Raw genomic sequence first — 24,002 nt, forward strand, 5'->3', positions numbered from 1 at the left:
AGCATGAATATGCCATAAAAAATGGCTTAAGGAAAGCATTCAAACTTTTGAGGCTTTGAGCTATGCTTCTTTTTAACAGTTTGCTCCATATACTCATCCAACATATATTTTTCTCTCATTTTTTTTAAAAAAGAGCATAAAGGGGTTTTCTTTCTAATCATGCAGTCAAGTATCATCAAATTGTGATTTCTAAATCAAAATACCACAAAAATTATTAAAGAGTCCATACAAGCAGCAGTCATAAATCATAATTACAAACCACCAAAAGAAAGAAAAATGAATATGCATTCATATGAACTTGGTTTATATCAAGAAATATCTAGCTAGCTACTATCCCAAACAGATTACAAAACAAATCTAAAATATTTGCATATCATATCAAAATCAGTATCTATACCCTCACTGCAGCAGACCTGCACATGGGGCAACTGTTTTTCGACAATAACCAACGCTTGATGCATACGGCATGATACTGATGCCCACACTCGAGACGCCCGATCTTTTTCCCACGGTCACACAAACAAACAGAGCAGGTATCCGCTTCACAGTCTTTGATCATATTTCCTTTTCCTGCTGTGTACACATGTAGATGCGTCGAGATGTCTTCTTCCGATAAACCGGAACCGCTGGTGCTGGGGTTTAGTTGCCGCTCTAAATCCACCATCATCAGCCTTTCTTCTAGATAGGCTTCAAACTCGTGAGCGTAGGTGTCAAATCTGTCGAACGAGTTTTGTGGGCGTGCATACGGCATGTCGCTGTGATTGTGCGTATATGAAGGCATTGGTCGACCTTGATGCACCGGGGGGGTGTCGATAATGGCGGCGTGGTCAAGAAACTGCACGAACCGAGCCGGAACTGAAGAGGTATGCACCCGCCTTAACATCGAGCGGGGCGGGTCAACCCACAAGATATAGACAAGAGGCTTGAAATCAAGATGTCATGAAGGCACAAAGCCAGAACCTATGCGCGTGGCGCATATCACATATGCTCACGCATATCACATATGCTCACGCATCACATATGCTCACGCACCATATATGCTCACGCATATCACATCTGCGCGTGGCGCATCTGCGCGTGGCGCATATCACATATGCTCACGCATCATATATGCTCACGCATATCACATCTGCGCGTATGCTCACGCATATTACATATGCTCACGCATATTACATATGCTTGCGCATGAAACATCTGCGCGTGAGAATAAAGAGAAGACCTCGCACATCCTCAGGATAGGCGCATATCACACATGCACATAATCAACCTCGTCCTTATCCAAATCAGGATAAGGACAACCCTGATTGTGCTCTTCAGACAACCTTCCAGAAGGTATCCTTTAAGGAATAAAGAATATGCTGATGTTGACAGCTGCCAATGAAAGGTGGACAACTCAGCAAAACCCATGTGCTACCACGTGATTGCACATGGGTCAGGTGAAATACCTTAGTCAGAGAATAATCAATGAAAAAGCACCAGGTGTCCTAAGGACACGTGGCGCGAAGCAATAGGAGGAGGCCAAAAAGGCCCTAATGGGATCTGAGCCCAATCATTGGAAACCCTAACACTATAAATACCACACCACCTCCACAAGGGGAGGTAAGCAAGAAAATACACTCTAAATCATTACTCACTTTCAGATTATTATCTTCTCCTACAATCTCTTATTCTCACACCGGATGGTTACCCCAAAGAGGACCCCTCTGTCCCCTTTCTGAGGGGTAAGTTCACGGTGCTGCTCGTTTTGTAGGTGGAAGAATTCATACTCCGGAGAACCATCGGTGATATAGCATACTCATACCCGAGGAAAGTCGATCGTCTACCAGTGAGCCGATCCACGTTTCTTCAGGAACGATTCGTGTAGCAGGAAAGGGAAACACCGAAACAGCGTAAGTGTAGGTTGGTTGTTGCGGAATGGTGTGGTGATAACCAAAAGGATTCATCGTCAACAAGAACAAACAAACTGATCGATCGATATAAAATAGTATATAAGGTATGATGCTTCCCTTATATATATATAAGGTCACTTGCACTAGAAGGTTCCTATACTTCTAATGTTAGCTACCACTTCATGGGTTGAATCAAATATAATATCACCGTGATTTAGTTTTTGTTTCCTGTTTTAATGTTTCACCGACTTTTGTTTACTATTTGATATTTTCTTCTCTTACTTTCGTTGAATCTTAAGTTTATTTAAAAGCAGTTTTTATTAGGCTTTTTTAACTAAAATATCTTTAACTAATTTAATTTATCTCCAAGATTTACCTAATCTAATCTAGAGGTGGGCAAATAAACCGGTTAACTGAACCGACCCAAAAATTGAACCTAAACTGAAACCGAACCAGTTTGAAACCGATTATGTAGAAACCGGTTTGGAAGTTGGAACCGATTGAAACCGTAGGTTCAGATCCATCAAAACTGGTTCCAAACCGGTTAACCGAACCGAAACTGGCCAAAACCAGGCAAAAATCAAATCGAAACCGATCGTAACATTGTAAGAAACTGGTTTCAACCCGAACCGAAACCTATCATAAACCAATTTTGACTTTTGTTGACCAAACCAGTTTTAACCCAAACCGGTTTTAAGTTTTAAACCTGTTTATCCACCTCTAGTCTAATCCCCTCCCTAAATAACTTTTTATCATCTCAATTAATTTATAACCATAACCCGTTTTTCACATCTTTCTTCTCACTTTGCAAAACAAAAGAAATCTCTTCACGACTTCATCATACTATCTTCAACTTAAATTTTGTTTTGATCCTCTCTGTATCACAAGGGTTCACTCGGTAAGATTCACACAAGCCAAAACCTAAGACCTGATTCTTTTCACCCATCAATCAAGATGAGTTACATAGCCCCTTTCCACATTTTGTTTATACTTTGAGGTGGAACATGTACGCAATACAAAATTTCATTATACAATTCATACGTGAAATCATTAACACTTACATGTTAAACATTTAGGTTTAATTGTACACCCTTGTTTTGCCATGATTGATACATTTATAGCTTTACACTACATTTAATACGCATGTTGAATTGTACAACCTTTTATTCATTTTTTGTAAAATCAAAACCTATTTATTCACCAACTTTTCAGTTAACACGTTTTTTTAACACGTGTTAGGTGTTAATGTGTGACTGTCCAAATTGAAAGACAAGGTTTTAGACCTATGCAATAAAGAAAACAATATTGTTGTTATTTATTTATTTATATCGTGTTATGTTTGGAATGCTTTTCTTTGTTTGAACTATTTGTATTTATGAATTGCAAAACTTTGGTCAAAGATACGCAATGAATAATCAATGTCTCACCCTTAACATATTGCGTCTTCGGTTTAGGTGTGACACTTAATGCCGGTCATAGTTGGCTGAAAAGCATCAAGTGGCATGTATTTGCGTCCATTGGTTCAGGATTTGTTGCAAATAATTGATTCATTTCGACATAGTACCAGAACAATACCAATAATATTATCATCTAATGAGTTTTAGTATATTAATTATCACGAATCATGATATATTATATGTTGAATCACCAAATATCCATACTTTCGATTAGGAAAAGGAAATCCATTCTAAATATTATAAATCCACAAAAGAAAAATAAGTGAACCATACCCATTAGATTATGACCATATACGCTATTTTAATATTCAAATTTAATAAAGATGAAATTGGCCAAAGTGGCCCCTTTTTATTAATATTTATTTTCAATTAATTGAATTACGTATGAATTTGTCAATATTTCCAGTTTGATCGATATTTGTATAACTATACATTTTATAGCTTCTAAATAGAAAAAATGTGTTATAATAACGATAATGTTATGAACATATATATTTGGTGACTTTCCACATCCAAACCCCCCGTGTTACCATTATGGTTGTAAACAATATTATGACCCTATAACTAGAGTGTTTTATATTTGATATGATATGCGCAATGAGAAGTTCACCATTGTATATTCTCTTTTTCTCTATTATATTCTTATGTTTATGTGCTATGAACATTTCTTGATATTATGCCGTTGTTACACAACATATGAATATCATAGAGTAACACTAAACTACCGAAAAAGAATCAAAATAAAGAAACACTAGATTAAATAAGAAAAAACAAAAAGTCACTTACGTCGTACTCCATGTTTAAAACCATGTACATCACTATACATTGGTCTTTCCGTTAATGAAAAGAGAATTTATTTACCAAGATAATAATAAATTCTCATTCATAATTTGATTATTATTCTGAAAGCAAAACAAAACAAAAATATCTACACACTTTCCTTTCCAAACTTTAAGAAGGTTTTAATGTGGGTTTTGAAGCCATTCTTCAAGCTTCCAATGGTTTGGATGAGATTGCATTTGATACTTGGTAGCTTATAACCCGTTGTACCCTATTACGTTGTTATGGGCCAAAATCTGTTTGTTATGTGCTGTTAACCGACCGAATCATTTTTGTTATGGGTTGTTAACTAGGCCTAGTTTTTCACTTTATGTATAAGCAAAGTGTTCGAGCCACAAACCAGATAAACCACAAATCAAATAATCACGAAGAAAATAATATTCTCCACATTTTCTTAAATAAGAAAATAAATAAATCAAACCAAAAATCATTTTTTCAAAGAAAATGTTTTTCCTCAATCTTCAAAAGAGTTATTTCATGACTCTTCACAATGTATTGTGGCCCGGTGGTTACTCCCGTTTTTTTGCTCAGTAGTGTAAATTTATACGTTTTTGTCCGAATTTTATAAGTAGTATAAATTTACCCGTTTACGGCTGAAATTTTTTAGCACGGCCACCCCGGTTTATGAATTTATTCATAAGTATTGAGTTCAGTCACCCCGACATTTTCATCTAAGTGGCGACTGATTCTTCATTCAATCCAAATTGACCCGACCTTCTCAAATACATCTAAATAAACTAACAATTAAAGTTTAAACAAGAAAAAAAAACTTTAATGTAAAATAAAAATCATAATATTTACCTTTAGGATATGATAGGTCTCACGAGATTAACGAGTTTTACCTTATCATGCTCACCCTCACAAAATATACACCAAATTGTTTGTTTTAAGGATACATATGATTGAAATTAATCTAAGCATCTAGATTATGTGCAAAGGGATGTTTTATTCATTTGACTTTATGTTTTAACACAAATGTCCTTATTTTGGTTATGACGTGTGGCTTTAGGAATCAAATGTAAGGGTAATCCCATCATTTGTTATAAAGTTCTCTTTTTAATCTTGCAATCAAATATCATCAAGTGTGATTTTCCAAATCAAAATACACCCAAAACACATTAAGGACTAGTTATACAAGCAACAAGCATAAAACTACCAAAAACAAAAGAATCTGCATTCATATGAACTTATATCTTAAACCGTTTGTAAAATATCACATATCAGCAAAAATATCAATATGAATGGTTTTATATTCAGGAGTATAATAACTTAATTTGTAATCCGTAATACCAAATTTGATTCTAACACTTGCTTTAGTCTCTGTTTGTGGTTCATTAATTTTTTTTAGAATGACGACTTTCTTGTATTTAGGTTATCGCATTTCCCAAATTTGAAGAGTCTCATTGCCCTACTATGGTCAGACTATGTTGTCGTAACTTGGCCCACGCTGACTTCAGAGTTTGGCTTGGGCGTTCCCCCAATAAACCATACCAACGGCTGCCACTTGACCGTCGTCGTGCCGTCACAAGAGCATAACTCTCTGGCGTAACATTCGGTGGGACAAAAACCCTATTGGGCTTGGGATTGAGCTAACAACCTTACATAAAACCTAGTTCAAACCCTTCATTGTCTTAATTCACCAAACGTGACAAAATAAGATATTAAATTTAGATCTCCACAGTAAAAATCAAGTCTCCTACCATTATACCACATGTAGTGGATTTGTGGTTACATAAATCCCGCCCTACAAAAAAATATTACAATTTCTTAAGAATTCCTTTTTTTATTTTTTATTTTTAAGTTTATACTTTATAAAGTTAATTTTTAGTTAAATATCCCTTTTACTAAACGAAATTAAAAAACTAGTAGATTGGTCACCCAAAATGGAAGGCAGTGATATCATAACCATAGGTTAATCCAACTTTAACACCTTTACGTAATGTATAAGAGTATTCCCATCCGACTCCTCATTTAATGTGAGGGGTGTTTTTATAATTTAGAGAGTGATTCAGGGTGTTGTGAGTGAAGAGTTTTTATGTTTTAGAAAAAGTAGTGATTTTTCTGTATATTTGAAAAGCTACTATTCACTCTATATACTTTTTTAATATATTTTGAAAGTGGTTGTGAGTGAAGAAAAGAGAAAAGGTAATGATAAAAAGTTATAAAAGTATTATTTAATTAAAATAGAGAGAGAAAATGTAATGAGTTTTAGTGTAATTTTTGGTTTAGGGATTGAAAGTAGGATGAAAATGCTATAAGTTGTTTCTTTTTCTTTTATATGAAAAAACTGACAAATAAACCACCAAACTTCCACCATATAGAACCGTACATAAGATTTACATCATATACAACTCTTCGTATTATTTTAAATAAGTACGAGGTTTCTATGTACTTCTTTAATATAATAGACATCCCAAAGATTAACTAATTTCATATTAGAATTCACTTAGCATTGTTACATAAAAAATAAACAAGCCAAACCCCCCATTTACGTCATCTCACTGGAAAGTTCATATGCTGTTAAACAAATCCGTTAACCTCGAACTTATATGTTCAAACGCCTTTTGAAAATGATTTGAAAAGCATGGCCTTTGCATTGTTCTTATTAATCCAAGAAATGACATCCTTCATTATTAAAAGCTCGTCAATGACGTTTTTGATAAAAGCCGATTGAGTATCTGATATCACCCACCGAACCAATAATCAACTTGAGTCTATTTGCTAATATCTTTGATATTACCTCAATGTTTTAAAAACCGATTTTTTACTCGTACCGGATTGAGCTAAAAAATGGTATAACCGGTTGAACCGGGGTTGAATAGTTTACCTTATAATTTCCTATAAATACAATTTTAACTCTAAAAATAACCCAAATGTAAATGATTTTATAACAAAAAATAATCCAAAAGTTAATTCATATTAAAAAATTAATACAAAAACACTCAATTTTTAAAAAGCAGCCCTAAAATTTACATGTTTAAATATTAATTGTTGGGTTAAAAGTAATTTTGATAAAATATAAACGCAAATATCAAAAATTTCTTGAACATAAAACCGGTTTGCCGGTAAAAACCCGGTATTTTAGAAAAAACCGCCGGTACGATGTTTTTGAAAACCGGCCAAAAATACCGGGCTCAAAATACCGGCCTGCTGTGCAAAATCCGGTTTAACCGGCCAGTTTGAACCGGTTTTTAAAACACTGTATTACCTTGCTAGGGGAACCGGTTACATTAATAGATCGGGAGTCATTGAAGCCTAAGAGATCTTTGTTTTTAGGAAGCATTACACCCATATGACAACTTATCAAAGTTAGCAAAAACATTACAAAACTTTAGTTAATTGAATCCATCAGGCTCAGGTGCCCTGTCATCCCCATAAGGCCATAATCCTAAACCGTCGATTACAGAATTAGGTTTATCCTTTGAAAATCTCACGTTATTAAAATCGATAAAAAAAGAGGCATTTATATATTTCTCTCCTTAAATTCATTTATTACATATATCCCCAACCCAAAAAAATTATTTACATATATCCCCCTCCCTAAAACATATATATAACATATTTTCCCATTTTATTAAAACCATCAATATTGAATGACTATAATACCCTCACTAACAAATAATAATTTTTAACCTTTTTTGTTAATCCATCAATGAAACAAGTTAGCATAAAAAAATGTGAAAATCTTTTATTCACAAGCTTCGTACTGTTTATTTGACCAACCCTTAATCCATCACTTTCACAACATCTCACATACAAGAGATTGTATGTATGTTGTATTTCAAACCACACCACCGCAAGCCACAGCCATCAAAGACTATTGCTACCTTCGAGTCTTCGCTGGAAAACGACCGTACGATACTACGATTTGGTCATATCCAACAATGATGGAATTCCTCGACGCTTGTTGACTCAGACTCGCCATTAATCCCTCGCAGCCCTTCCCTACACGCCTTGGTTCGCCGGAGTCTTGGGCGTTTCAGATCTGAACATTGGTGGTTTCTTGTTTGACAGTTGTTATTGGTGGTGGCGGATAACGACGGTGGAGGTGGCGGTGGTTCCGGCCAAACCCATTTTAAGAAACCTCAATTCCGGTTTGAGAATTGTGGTTTCCAGTGGTGTGATTCAGTGATTCTATTCTTTGGTTTTTAACTTCATTTGGTTAACTATTAGTGTAGGGATAAATGGGTAATTTAATATAAAACGGGGAAACATGTAATTGATTTTTTTGGTTGAGGAAATATGTAATTAAACAGTATTAGTAAGAAGAAATATGTAAAAATCTCATTAAAAAAATAGCCATGTACATAACTTTTCTTAATACGACCACAAGGTTTTAGTTACATCACTCCACTCAAGTTATATAGAAGTAATTTATGAGTGAGATCCACACTTAATGACCCAAATGTTTTGGTATCATCTCCGTTCCCTGTTCCCACTTGTTGGGAATTTTGAAATAGCAACCTGAATAATTCAAAGAGTCGTGTAATAACTTTCAGATTAAAAGTTATTTTGATGGTTCTTCAAAACACTTTAATCGGATAAAACTCTGAAATCAGACAAGAATTTAGTATGGAATATGTGAAGAAGATGAACCAGTATTGATCAATTGGAATGTATATCTCTACAGAAGCAGTTGGATTGGAATAACTGCCTTAGGCAGTTATAATTCAAATTTTAAATTATATTAATATGCCTCAAAATAAAGCTTATGACTATGTCACACATAATCATAAATTAACTTTTCGAATGAAATTTTAATGAAGCCAACCAGGGGGTGCTGCCCCTTGGACCCTGCTAGGGGCTACCGCGCAACCGGGTCTCCCCTAACATCATAGTAAACTAAAGAAAGCGTGCACTCCGCACATCCCGAACTTCCTTAATATTTATTTTAATTAAATTAATCAAACAATTAATCCAATTACATTAAAATACTAACCCCTCTCTTCTCTATCATCCCCTATTATTAGATTTGGTTTGACCCCGTTTATAATATAAGTTTTCATAATACATTTATTGCTATTGGTGTCAATATAAAACTTTGGAATATATCGCATAATGGTCAAAACGTGTAAGAGTCATGAATAGTAAGTTAAAGAAGAATTATACACAAGTTAGGTTGAATTAGTTGACCAACAACATTCGTTTTATACTTTTATCTTATTAAAAAAATCGCTAATGCAATTAATTTAATGCAACAAACTAAAACACCAGATGACAAAAACACCAAGGGTTAGAAAGTTTTGGGTTTAAGTCCTTTGGACGACAAAACATCGTCGTTAAAAGAAAGCTAACAGTCTCTCAATCGACAAAAAATCGTCGTTAAAAAAAAACAGCAGACTAAAAGAGAAACACAACAACATAGATGGCTTGAATTAAGTTATATATAAACTTGGTGCTTTTGCCTAGTATTGAGGGAGGGAGGAAGAGAGATTTGTAACATGTCTACTTGATTTATTTAACTACTTTTGAGGACATTTTGAATAAATTAATAAATTATAACCAAAGTTAACCATACGAATATACTTTTGTTGGTGGAAGTGTGACTCCTAGTTTACTAAAGTCTAAAGGGAAAAGTATTCATCGGTCAAGCAACTCAAAAGCTTGGATACATTTAGGAGAAAGTGAAAATTAGATTTATTTTTCTATAAGTAGTGGATATTAAAACAGATTCAGCTTCCAAAATTTAGATATTAATTCATCTGAAAATTCAAAACATGTTAATTTCCTATTTATTGTCACTGCTGAATAAATTTGTAAAAGAAGATAATTACATTCGCAATTTTTTTATAACGACGACTTTCTTGTATTTAAGCTACCGTATTTCTCAAATTTGGAGAGCCCCGCTACTCCGCTCTAACCAGACTATGTTGTCTTAATTGGACCCACGCTGGCTTTTAGAGTTTGGTTTGGACGTTCTCCCGGGCAACCATAGCCCGACTGCCACTTGAAAATCATTGTGCCACTACAAAAGTAGAACTCTCTAGTGTAACACACGATGAAACAAAAACTCAGGTGAGCTCGGGGTTCAAATTGGCAACCTTTACACAAGGCCTAGCTCAAATCCTTCATTGCAATATCCACCCAAAGTGACACAAATGGGATTCGAACTTGAGTCTACATTAAAGAACCCAAGCCTTCTACCACTATGGCACAAGTAAGGGATAATTACAGTCGCAATACTAGCAATAGAAACATCTTTTGTAAAAAAATAAGCTTTGTTTACTATTTTGACAGCTGTCCCTGTACCACAAGGGTAGGTCGGCCCCTGGCTTTAAGCTTAAGCACTTCTAATTGATATTGTTACTTGCTTGCTTACTTATTTAAACCTTATCATATAATCACTTTTCCTTGTTTCAAATATTTCCTCAAATTTAATTACTTCATTTTCATAAAAACATTATAATCATCATCTCTTTGATATTATTATTAGCATATTTACATACACGCAGCAAACTGAAAGGGGAACCGAAACCATCCACACAAGCAGTCAACCTGCAAAACTCCACACAACCATGTTACTTCAATAACTTGATGATCACTAGTAAGCGGAAACCGAAGCCGATTTTCGGGAGAGGGTACTCGGCCTCCCGAAGCAGCAGCAGAGGTACGAGGCCACCATTTTGAAGCTGCTTTTCTGACCACCTCCCCTCTTTTCGGTATCAACCGCGGTGGTGGCTGGGACATTTTTGGTCTGGTTTTATTTGTTTGTTTGTTTGTTTGATTGAAAATAATTGAAGTGGGAAGAAGGCCGACATGGTTATATAGTATGGTTGTAAGTGCCGCGTACACACGTCCTTGGACATAGGAGTTGGTAGTGTTTGCATATGTGTATGTATATATGAGTGTATGTATATGCATGTATCATGTATGCATGATGATGAATGGATCAACGGGTCGTCGTGAAAGTCGTCTCCATGAATAAGCTTGAAACGGTCTACTCGGTTGATCACGCGCTAATTGAAATATATATATCATGCATGCATGTATGCGGCAGAAAGTTAGCATCATTTTTTAATAAATTTTATTCACTTTTAATATAATAATATTATTTAGTAGTAATGATTTTTATTTGACAGATTTGCCACATGCTATTCTTTTTTAGAATACGTCAACAAACTTTTACAAATCACTATATCAGCTTCACGTTATATTTTAAACTTTTTTTAAAAACATCTGTTTATTCCCTAACAACAAATTTCCACAAACTTTACTAAAATAATATATAATTTATATGTGTATGTAAGATGGAGAGGAAAAGTTGTCCACCTCACTAGTTTGCAGGAATAAACTTTAGTCAATGGACTTTGCTCCACAACAAGAAAATTAGAACCACCTCGTCATTAGTATGACACGTAGATCCGGATCTTTGGGTTCCACGCCCTATTGTGGATGCTCTTAATATGAAAAGTTGAAACCTCACAACTACTCACAATGGCGGAAATAGAGTGTTAGCAGCGGTAGCCTCCGCTACCCCTCAACGTCTTACCGATAGTGTAAAAAAAAAAATTTGGTCGGTTTTCGAGGTTTCGTTACCTCTGAAGAAAAAATATGTTTCCCCTAAACAAAAATAAGCCCGATCAATTTAATAATTAAACCCAACAAATTGACAAAAGCCCAAGCCCAAAACAAAACCCCCAAATAATACAATAATAATAAAAAATAAAGAAACAGGCCACGCACGTCGCACTATAGGTCTGTTCACCCACTGGCCACTGTAGCCAGACCCAGACACCCAGCGACCAGCCACCACCGCCACCAGTCCGCCTCCGCCGCCGCCCGCTAGTCCACTGTCTCTGTAACATTCGTTACTTTTCAAACCCGAAAACCTGACCCTTTTTAAAATTTTAGGCAATTGTTATATATATATATATATATGTATGTATGTATGTATGTATGTATGTATGTATCAAGTTTCGTTTAATGTTCGTTCGTTTCTTTTCATTTTTTTTCAATTAACAAAATTTCGGGTTTTAATGTTTAACCAACTCGCAAACTTTACGGGATTAATTCAAAATTTACTCAATTATTTAAATTTTTGCTCATTTATAAAATATTCCAAACCTCAAGGTTCATTATGTAAATACAATTTAAATTATGATTTAAAGATACCTAAAACTTGGAGGACCTAAAGTGAAACTTTATTTAATTTAATAATAATAATAATAATAATGTAATTATCCCAACCCACCCCACCCCACCCCACCATCCCCGTAATTCCGACCACTAATTCCGGCCGCCGGAATCGGCGCCAGAAATTGGTTTAACCCAATTTTAAATCTTGTTTGACCCATTAAATTATCCTAACGTAATTTGGCATTGATAGTAAACATATTATGACTAATTAATTTCGTTATAAACGACCCTAACCGCTCTTTTAATCCCGTTAAACTCGCCGTATTTTCGGCCAAACGAATTAACTCGAGTTAACGAATTTACGTTGCAATTGATAATATAAATAGGACCCAAGCATTCTACTAAACTTTCTCACACCTTCAAATCATCTGAACACACGCTCTATATCACGATTTAACTCGTCAAAGTTTGTTTCCGGCTACCCCGTCGTTCACCGTCAAACCTTAACATACCGGGTAATTTTTTTATATGTTTCTGGTCGTTTTTCATTGTTTAACGAAACCCCTAACTCAGATTAAACGAGCATGGGTCGGATTAGGAGTATTGAATCTAAGGTTTACATGAAGAAGATGATAAAGATAGTTTTAATATAAATATTTCTGTTTATGTTATCAAATCAAGAGAGTGGATCCGGTAGAAAACAAGTTTTATGTAAGAATGGTGAGAAAAGATCTTGACCATCCACATTGGCGGATCCAGCATACAAACGGGTGGGATTTCGAAATAATAGTGTACGGATATATAGAAGACGCGTAGGAACCACCTTATAAATTAAGAGGGAACCACCTAAAAAAAATTCCTGGATCCGCCACTGACCATCCATATATAAATTAAGGGTTATAGATGAGGTGGTTACATTTTGATAAGCAAGTAACTTCTATCTATTATATTAAAAATGGTATAATTGGCATTTCAATTCAATACAAAGGAAATGTAAATGGCGACAATTGTGGAAGAGAATCTTTAATATCTTTTTCAAATTTAAAGAAAAAAGCTATCAACACAATTTTAAATAATAACAGTATATAATTAACATATTCCCTTTATCATAATTTTGTATCGTTATCCTCGTATATTTATTTTTATACTAACACAATCACATAAGAAACACACTGAATTATGCATTGTATGTGAGTTAACACCACACTGATTTCAACATAACATCACAAGAATTTTTACATAACAACACATTAAGTTGTGATGTTATTTTAGTTTATGTGTTGTTATACTAGCAGATTGATCATAAATAAGCACATTAAAATTGATTCTATAACATCACAATGATTTTTACATAAACATCGATTTCTATGTAAGCATCCGCAGTTGCTTACGCTCTTCAATTATTTTCTATAACCTTAAAGGAAATATGCCAATTAGCATATGCAAATCTGTTTGAATGAATTGAAAACTCAAAGCAATAACAAATGTGAGTTGTTGCGAGTGTTAGCATGCTATAATTGATCGGACGTATTGTATTGGTAAACAATCGAGCACTCAAATCCTCCGAGATGTTACGAAATTTCGTTAAGGATGAAAATCACCAATTAAAAAAATCAAACCATTCCATGATTTAAGCGTTAGAATTTCTATTTTAATTGAAGAAGATGAAGTTTATTTTTGATAAATAATTCTTAAAAACTGATCGTGAGATGTGGAATAGTAGCATAAAAATAGGATTGGAATAACCATGATTTTTATTTGGACAATAATGCCCTTTTATATTTAATTATTAATTTCCATTTGTTTTTTTTGTGATTGGTTCTTACCATTCTCATTAAAAACACATTTCCTATTTAATCCTGTCTCATTAAATCAAAATGTAAGTTGGTTCAATTGGTTATGTCTATTCAGTGTAAGCGGAAGGACCTGGGTTTGAACCCAGGTTAGGTTGTTTTGGTTATTTATTTTTTTAATAACCTTTTACTTATATATAAATTTTTAAAAATCATTAAAAATTAAATAAAAGTATTTTAAGATTAAATAAATTTATTATCAATTAATTTTATCGTTTTTACCTAAAAACCAATCTTTTTAAAACCGTCAAGTTTCGTTAAAACTCATAAAATATTTATATAATTATTTATTGTTTGTTCAACCTTATAATTCGTAACACTTTCTATTTTTTTTTCAAAATAAAATATATATCGTTAACACCACATTTTTTTTAAACGTTATAACATTCAAACGTAGCCTTGAAATTAAGTAATATTTATAAATCGTTAACCCGCTAAAATTAATTCGTTTGTTAACTTTAAAATTCGTTAACTAATAATTCATTAGATTATAATTCGTGGTTTTATTCCAACAACTTAGTTAATTTTGTGAGATAAAATCCGTGCTTTCTAAATATGATAAGTATTTTAATAGCAATAGTTTTAATATTTAAATAATATAAATCATTAAAATGCTGATAAAGATTAAAGAATGATATTAAAATAATTTATGCCTTAAAATCGTAAAAGTTATAATAAAATAATAACATATCCCCACCAAATAATTAACTTTATTAATCTCGTTAGTTAGTCTTGAAATTTTTGTATTTACTTTTATAGTTCGTGCGGATCATTCATTTCGGTTCCTTTGACGTATTTCGGTTTTATTTTTAATTCCGCTCCGATCTCAAAGGTAAGTTTTCATAACCCCTTTTTACTTTTATACGTTTTGGGGTGTAGTACGTCCGTACTTGGTTTTCTTGTGTCAAACTAAAATTCACATGCGTGTCTTGTATGTATTTGTTTGTATCATATTGCTTGTAAACTATGTGATTATGTGCTAGTTGTTTACCGTTTTTGTTGGTGGAGACTCATACTCATAGTGGGAGGGTCCGACGGGACGTACCTGCGCCGTCCATTTGTTAATGGCGGTATCATACACATACTCATAGTGGGAGGGTCCGACAGGACGTACCCGCGCCATCCATTTGTTAATGGCGGTATCATTATCATATTCCATACTCCAAGTAGCTCGGCGAACAGGGGTTCCTTAGTAGATTTGACTTATGTCAATCGAACAGGAATATCATGTATTTACTTTTCTTTTGCTATATGATTGAGACTATACATCTTGACTTGTGAATTTTACACTTTTCGTATTATATATATGCAAAACTATATGAATTCTCACCAACATTATTGTTGAAGAATTATATTATTTTAAACGTGCTGCAGGTTGAAGTCTAAGGATTGAAGACTAGATTATTTGGACAATTAGGGTATTAGAAATACAACATAATGAAATTCAATGTTTATCGTATTGTTATTTGATTGTGTATTTGTGATGTATTGAAATAAAATAAATATAATTATTGTCGCTTTAATAGCGTTACGAGCTTATGAGTGATCTGTACGTCACACCTGGGCGTATTCCGCTTTAGCCGGGGTGTTACAGTCTCCATCTTCGATTCTTCCCGGTAAGAACTAAGATTTATTGTATATTTGTATTTAGGGATTTAGCCATTTAGGGATATGTTTAAATCGGAATTAATTTGGGATTTAGGGTTTATGTTTAAATTGAAATCGATTAGGTATTTAGCTTTTAGTTTTATGTCAAAATTGGAAATAGATTTAGTGAGGTTTCAACTAGTTTGTTAGAAAATATGTCGGGTTTAAATCCTTGTGATTCGTTTTCTAAGTTTGACATATCTAAGATAGTGGTTTTTTCAGAGATGTATCCGAACGATTTTACTAACAAAGAAAGAGGGTGTATTTCGAGTGATCTTACGACATTTTATTACACTTTAAAGGAAGATGAGAAATTTGCAAATCTTGGTGAAATGGGTGAACTTGCTCGTGTAATGGTAGAAACCTAAAAACACACAACTTTTACTTTGGTTTATCGAATATATATTGAAGCTAGCGTTGGTTTTACAGGTTGCAACTGGAACCGTTGAAAGATGTTTTTCTAAAATGAAACTTATCAAGACGGATTTGCACAATCGAATGGGTGACAAGTATTGAGCAATGCTTTAATTTGTGCGGTCGAAAGAGAAACGTTTGATAAAGTAAATGAAGAAGATGTAATGGCTCGATTTCAAGCGTTTAAAAACCAAAGAGGAGAAATTTACAGCCCGTGTATTTAAATTTATTTGTTGTAGTTTTTTTTATATTTGTTTTGTTAGCATTGTATGAACTATGGGAAAAAAAAAATTTGAACGCTACCCCTATGTTTCAAGTCTAGATCCGTCAATAACTACTCACACCACCAACCAATAAATAAACATATTTATTAGCCGCTAGTTTTTATTAGTTCGGCCAAGTTTATAAACGACTATAAAACTAAATTTCTTAGATTTCGTATTTCACTTCTCAACATTGAACATTCATGCGTGCGTTGAAAAGTACGTACGGGTATCCTACATTTTTTTTTGCATCCTTCATTTGAACATATATTATTTGATGTAGAAATAGAATTTTAAAGAAGAGAAGTATGAGAGTGGTAAAGATCGTGAAATTTAAATGGTAATTTATAGCAGTGGCGGATCAGAAGCGGTAGCGCTCAAATTTTTTTTCCTTATTTCATACAATTTAACGAAACAAATATAAAAAGCACAACAACAAATAAATTTAAGCATATGGGCTGTAAATTTCTCTTTGGTTTTTGAAAGCTTGAAATCGAGCCATTACATCTTTTTCATTTACTTTATCAAACATTTCTCTTTCGACCGCACAAACTAAAGCATTGTTCAGATACTCATCACCCATTCGATTGTGCAAATCCGTCTTAATAAGCTTCATTTTAGAAAAACATCTTTCAACGGTTGCCGTTGCAACCGGTAAAACTAACGCTAACTTCAATATTCGATAAACCAAAGGAAAAGTTGTGTGCTTTCCGGTTTCCACCATTACACGAGCAAGATCACAAATTCCACCCAGTTTTGCAAACTTATCGTCTTCCTTTAAAGTGTAATAAAAGGTCGTAAGATCACCCGAAATACACCATATTTCTTCGTTAGTAAAATCATTCTGATACATCTCTGAAAAACCACTATCTTAGATATGTCAAACTTAGAAAACGAATCACAAGGATTTAAACCCGACATATTTTCTAACAAACTAGTTGAGACTTCACTAAATCTATTTCTAAGTTCTTGAATTTGCATCTCCGAAACCGTATTAAAAACTTCAACCTCAAAATGATGTTGATTAGTAATTTCATTCTTTCGGTTTTTTTGATTACCATAACTTTCCGCCATATCTAACATCTTAATCTTGTTTTGTTTACCAAAAGATGTCATTTGATTACCAAAAGCTTCTCTTCCACCTTGATTACCAACACTTCCATTAAACAAGTAACAACATAAGCAATATGCTTTTTCTTGTTTAGTGCTATACTCCAACCAATCATATTCATTAGACCATTTGACACTAAACGTCTCCAACCACAAGAATAGTTTGCCCATTTAAAGTCATTACCTCGTGGTTGAAAAACCTTTTTAACAAGATATGCTCTTCTTATGTCATCTATTTGCTTAGGATGATAACTAGCAATTGGTGGTCTATCAGTGGGATCCGAAGAAAGATCATCCAAATTGATTTTTGAATGTATTGAAGGACTTGAAGCCGAAGGAATATTTGAACTTGGATCGATATCTTCATTTTCTTGCAAATCATCAACCATATTTGAATTTAAAGTTGGAATATTTAAACTTGGTGATGAACCGATGTCATCGTTTTCTTTTCTTTGATGTTTAAAAATGTTGCTAACAAGGGGTTGTTTACTCATCTTCAAAGTTTAAACCAAAAAACCTAATATTTCAATTTACACATAAAACTAAAGGCTAAATTCCTAATTAATTCCAATTTAAACATAACCCTAAATACCTAATCAATCCCAATTTAAACATAAACCCTAAATCTCAAATTAATTCCAATTTAAACATAACCTTAAATCCCTAAATATAAGAAATCTTACCAAAAAGAATGAGAGGCCGGAGGTGTAGTGACCGAGTGAGGTTAGTAGGTGGCAGGTTTCGGCTAGAGGTGGAGGTGGCGGTAGGTAGCGGAAGCCGTGGTGAACTAGTGGTGAGCAAAGTCAATTTATGCAGTTTTGTCATATTTAATTTCTTTCATTGTAGTTTTTAGTTTATTTAAGATTAATTTTTAGTTGATGATAGTACATAAAATATTACACCCTATAAATAGAGAAAAAGCCTAGGATGCTCACCCGCCGCGTTGCGGCGCACTTTTGTTGCCAACTAGATGTTGGGGCACATATATTAGGTTTAGTCCATATTATTTTTGCTAATATATGCTGCATGGTTGAGTCTTGATAATATCCAAAACAGATGACTTCTACATGCTAATACCCAAGTTACTCTTTATGGTATATTTGGATTTTTTTTGGATTTACATATCAACATATGAAACTACCACATGCCTATGCCCTGCGCATAGTAGATGCAATGACCTTTTACTCGAACCGATAATATGGCCAGTCTTGTCAAAAGTATTGCCTTCTTTGCTAGACGTGTTTGGTCATGTCATTCCTAAAAATGCTTATTCGTGTTCTTCATTACATCTTACGGTACCGATCTCGTCCCTAGGTTAGGTACATTGATAAGTTGACCAGGTATGGGTCAAATATGACACCAGGGATATATCATTAAAATTGCAGGCAAGGGACTTATTTGTCACAAAAAACACAACCATTTATTTTTTTAAGAGGTTAATAAAACACACATTTTACATTTCTACAATCTATTGATCGAGACAAAATACAACAAAGACAGCCCTCGTTAGGAAAATCTAGAAGCCGTCACTTACCAATTACCAAAATAATAACCATCACGAAATAGCTCACATGCACGACATAACCAAATTTGCGATTCCAATCATTAATCTGCAAAAAGGCCAGAACTAAATCAACGCGCAAGTAAACTCAAGAAAGTAAGCGACTTGAGTGGGATTCATGAAGTAAAATAGCCAAATAAAATCATTATATGGGTGCAATAAGATAGCAAATAAGACCAACCCATTGAGTTGCGGAATGATACGGTTTATTTGGTCGTAACATGGAACACATGAGCTTTCTTCCAACCCAAATAGTCCATTTGCAATGGCATTTTTAGCCATTACTCCATTACTCTCTCTTAACACACACAGATACACAACCATGATATTTAAGACTATACCTTATATTGTTTAAAGTGCCTTTTAAACCGTTCCAGAATATGGTTTGCTCCAAGTCGTATCCTACAACCAAAATATTTACGAAATCACAATCTTGTTAGCAAACAAACTCAAAACTAAACTTTTGACCTATAAAAGTCAACCCTTCAAATATACTCCCTTGAATGCAATAAAGCCCATGTGAAAGCAAATTATGTATTTGCATCCTTTCAATAGGGCACCAAATTTGCAAATTCAAGCTCTTAAGCATTGAAAAACCAAAAACTTTTTATAGTTTAAAACATAGCCCTTGCAACTCAATTAACACTTTAATAACCTTGCAACCAAATGCCACTTATCACGGTCAAATTTTTGGCTTAATGTGACACATAAGCAAACATGAAAACAGATATAATCTGAATGACATGCCCGCACTGCGGCAGCGACGGCATTAGACGATTAAGAAAAATAACCCGTTTTGTCAACACACAAAAACTTATTTGTATATAACCAAGAATCAAAACAAACAGGCTCAGATATGTCATCATCATAGCCTATATCATTCAGAACTAATGTATAATGAAAACCAAAAACCCAACGATCGAGCAAAGTTCGTCTTTGAGATTCACATGGCTACACGAATAAATCACAAACAAAAAAATAAACATCAGCTGACAACACACAAAAGTGGAGCCAAAGCAAAACATATATCACTAAATCAACCGACAACACACAAAGAAGAGTCAAACCAAATCATCAAATATACACTGAACTTTGCAAAATCTTGCTCAAAACAAACATCGTAACCCAAACCAAAAAACTTGACGCAGGGTTGTTAACCGAGGCTAAGCTCTAGCGAAAGTCATAAAAAAATCGATTTACCTTTAAAGTGGCAGCAAGCAAACCCCATTGTCGCCTAAGGTTCCTAAATGGAACTCGGCAACGATCAAACATAGCCGCTAGAAACCATGGACGGCAAAGCAGCCGAGAACCGTGAACATGAGGATTCGAACAGGAAGCAGAATCCTTAATCAGACCACTGCAAATTGGTGATTTATATATTTACATTTTTGTCAGGGCTCAAATCAATCATATTGGGATTTCATAATAATGAAGCTTATTGTAATGTAAAAGAATCATACTTTTGACGGTACCTCCGTGCCACCAAGAGTCCGGAAATCGAACCCGGCAACAGTGATGATGGCAAGGAAGACAGAGCGTGGAGTGAGGCGGTGGAAAGAAAAATCACTGTGGTGGCGATAAGCGGTGGAAGACACCAAATTTTGTGAGATGAATACGAGTACAATCGTCAGAACACCACCTAACCAAAAGGCTAAACAAAAATGACATGTATCCACACTCAGGACACCTGGCAATAAAGGTGACAACCAGGATGAAATAAGTTTGTGTGACATTAGAAGCACAACATACAACTATATATGCACAGACAGACTTATATATAAATATAAACTAGTATTTAGTACCCGCGCGTTACGCAGGTAAGTGTCAAGATATTAGGAAGCAACTTTGTAAAAACAATAGAAACAAAAGAGTTATGGTTTATACGTCGGTATGTCAATGCCATAATTACAAAATAAAAGCCTTTATTGTCTTAGTTGCCATTCATCCATTTAGACAGTAGCACACCTGCAAGACCAAGTTGTAAAATTTAGATGCTGCCAAATATATACATGTAACAATTTGTGTCATTCTTAATTAACCATACTAAACATATACGATGGTGGTCGAATTAACCATGTCAAATGTGCTTTTCTGAACCAATTGCCATATAACAGTTGAAGCATAGAACAATTAAAAGTCATGTAAAAAAAAGGGAAAACCTTAATTGCCTTACTGCTACTTATTTACCATTTTTGTTTGTTATACAATAGACCTAATACGGAACTAAGGTTATATGCTAGCAGTTTTAGTTGAAGAGTTTTGAGTAATTTTTTTGTATATCATACTTATACGAAATTTGGGAGGTCCATATTGTCGTCGTCTTGCAATAAAAATTTTATCATGAGCTTTTTGCATATGCATCTTTTTCGGACACTTGGGATGTTGTACATGGTACCAATTTCTGTCCACTTGCATTGTCATATATGCGTCCCAGTAATGTATGGATGTTTTGTACAGCGATGCAATATGTTAGTACTAAATTACTAAATTAACTAAAGAGATGTTGTCCTTACTCATCCTTCTTAAATATTCATCCAGATCAATTGTGATTGGCACGTGTTCACGTCGATATCAGCCGTTGGTGTCCTTGGTAGGTTCCTCAACCTGAGATACATCACAATACTAGCATAGGAAGTCATAACTCATATGCCTAATAATAGACTTTTAAATTGAGCATTATGCAACTACATATTAGGTCTTACCTGTTTACTTGGTGTGTCATTTCTACATAGACTAGTTTGATTGTCACGAGTCAGCATTGTTGTTGGGTTGTAGTTAATCTTAAACGAAGATGCATGTGTTGTATTAATCTCAGCTAGCCTCGCAATCTGAAATAAACCTTTAGTACTTTAGTATTTTGATTCTTTTGATTGCTAAATTGATTTGTGCATATACGGAGGGTTGGTTTCAATATAAAATAGGCATATGTTAATGTGTATTGGTGTTTTAAGTTACCTTAGAGCATTTCGAAGATCAGCCAAATCAAAGTGATTGTTTCAGACCTAATAATGCAGAAATGAACAAAATGCCCTTTGTGCAAAAGCTGAATAGTCATCAAATTCGCTGCAGCCTGACACTAAACTGCACATACGTATACCCGTATTAATAATATTAATAGACTTAAAACTTCAACATTTATGTAAATGTATATGACATTAAGAATGTATAAAACAATTTTAATTAATAAATAATTTAAATATCTATGACAATTCCATTTCTTTGAAGCAACCCTCATCTCTTCCTGTTTTTCACAGAGCATGCCCAAATTTTGTTAGCTACCTTAGAGAAAAATTAAAGTGCACATATAAGCATACCTTTAAAGTCAAATGATCAAATTTTGGTCTGCTGTGTTTTCACTTAATAGATGTTGAAACATAAAAATATAAAAACAGATTCCCGACATGCTACACAACAACACAAAGACATCAAAATCCAATGTTCATATAGCGACCGGGTGTAAAAACATTGCCTAGTACACAAAACAGCATTTCCAAATACAAAAACAAACTAAAACACAAAAAACAAAAACGAAGGGCATTTCATTGAACACATGGCATGCACAAACAAAACTGTAATTCAAGTGTAATTCAAGTCTTGTTAGTCTAAGAGATCTGAGTTTGATGAAGTTTCAATTGTCTATAATACATCCATCAAAATAAGAAATTAAAGTCAAAGATAACTCGCCGCTTTCCGGTATTGTCAACATCTTATGACAGACCCGGTGAACAAAGCCACAAAGACCCAGATTCAGTCAATAAGAACACACACATGATGTGAGTAGCCTAAAGGATTGTAGTTTCATACACCTCTTTTAGGAATCATACACCACATGATGAAATGTTTCTATGCATGTATACAATTTAATGTTATGTACGTACGTGCATGTACACAACTTTTTATAGAAAGTTGTTCTAAAATGAGTAGTTTTTTCTGAATTTCTTCGCAAGTATATTATTTATAAAACGAAACATAAAATGAATTATTAAAAGTATATTCGAATACCTGAACTCATGCATAGTGTTATACGCCCTTTTTATCGAAAGAAAGTACCGTACTTAATTAACGTCACATTTTACGGTTGATGAGAGTGGATGTTTTCTTTTATCTTTTTCTTTTTTGTTTAGATTTTTCTATAGTTATTGAAATTAGTATGTGCTTTATTTTTGAAAACTACCCGGTTGATAAATTTAAATTAAAATAGCCTACAAAAATAAGCTAACACTGGACGTCTGACATATCAAAAAAGATTCTCTTCCACAATACAATACATTCACAAATCTTGTTAAAAAAAATAAAATTTATATATATATATAACATGTACTAGGTTAGAACCCGTGTGATACACGAGCTTGTCAAAATTTAGACTAAATTGTAATTATCAACAAATATACAAAAACATGATCCCGTAAACCTCGAGGAAAATTAGCGAATAAAAGGATGCAAAAAAGAAATAACATATTACAATATCTGTTCATGCATGTGTTGAACAATATTCGTCATTGAAAAAAGAATTGCTAAACACTAAAAATGGCTATTGAATTTACGTACAAAAAATCGTTCACCAACAAAAGAAATTGATGAACCAATCTAGTGATCCACTGGAAAAAAAAATAAATGAAAGTCAGATAACATAATTATAGGGATCTTCATACAACATAATTATAGGGATCTCACGATAACATAATTATTGGAGTGTTTATCTTTATCCTAATAAATAATTTTATAAATGATAGGATTAAGAGCATTCACATTAGCATCCATATATTTTCTTTTAAAATTTATTTCTAATAAATTCTAAATGAATGGGCTCGGTTCAAGGCGGGCCGGGTTAGGGCATGTTGATTTAAAAAAACAATTGAAGAGATAAAACAACAAAATAATGAATTTTTTTA

General features: G+C 33.8%; 1 protein-coding gene across 1 annotated transcript; it reads right to left on the reverse strand.

Annotated features, from left to right (window-relative positions):
• Nucleotides 1–391: 391 nt before the first annotated feature.
• LOC143572506 (putative E3 ubiquitin-protein ligase HIP1) lies at nt 392–751 on the reverse strand. Its single transcript, XM_077057658.1, has one exon. It carries the CDS (start codon nt 749–751, stop codon nt 392–394), a length of 360 nt encoding a protein of 119 aa, XP_076913773.1.
• Nucleotides 752–24,002: the final 23,251 nt, after the last annotated feature.

The sequence above is a fragment of the Bidens hawaiensis genome, unplaced genomic scaffold (assembly GCF_021521415.1).
Source record: "Bidens hawaiensis isolate Kalapana, Puna unplaced genomic scaffold, B.hawaiensis_p1.1 tig00001382_1, whole genome shotgun sequence".
Lineage (NCBI taxonomy): Eukaryota > Viridiplantae > Streptophyta > Magnoliopsida > Asterales > Asteraceae > Bidens > Bidens hawaiensis.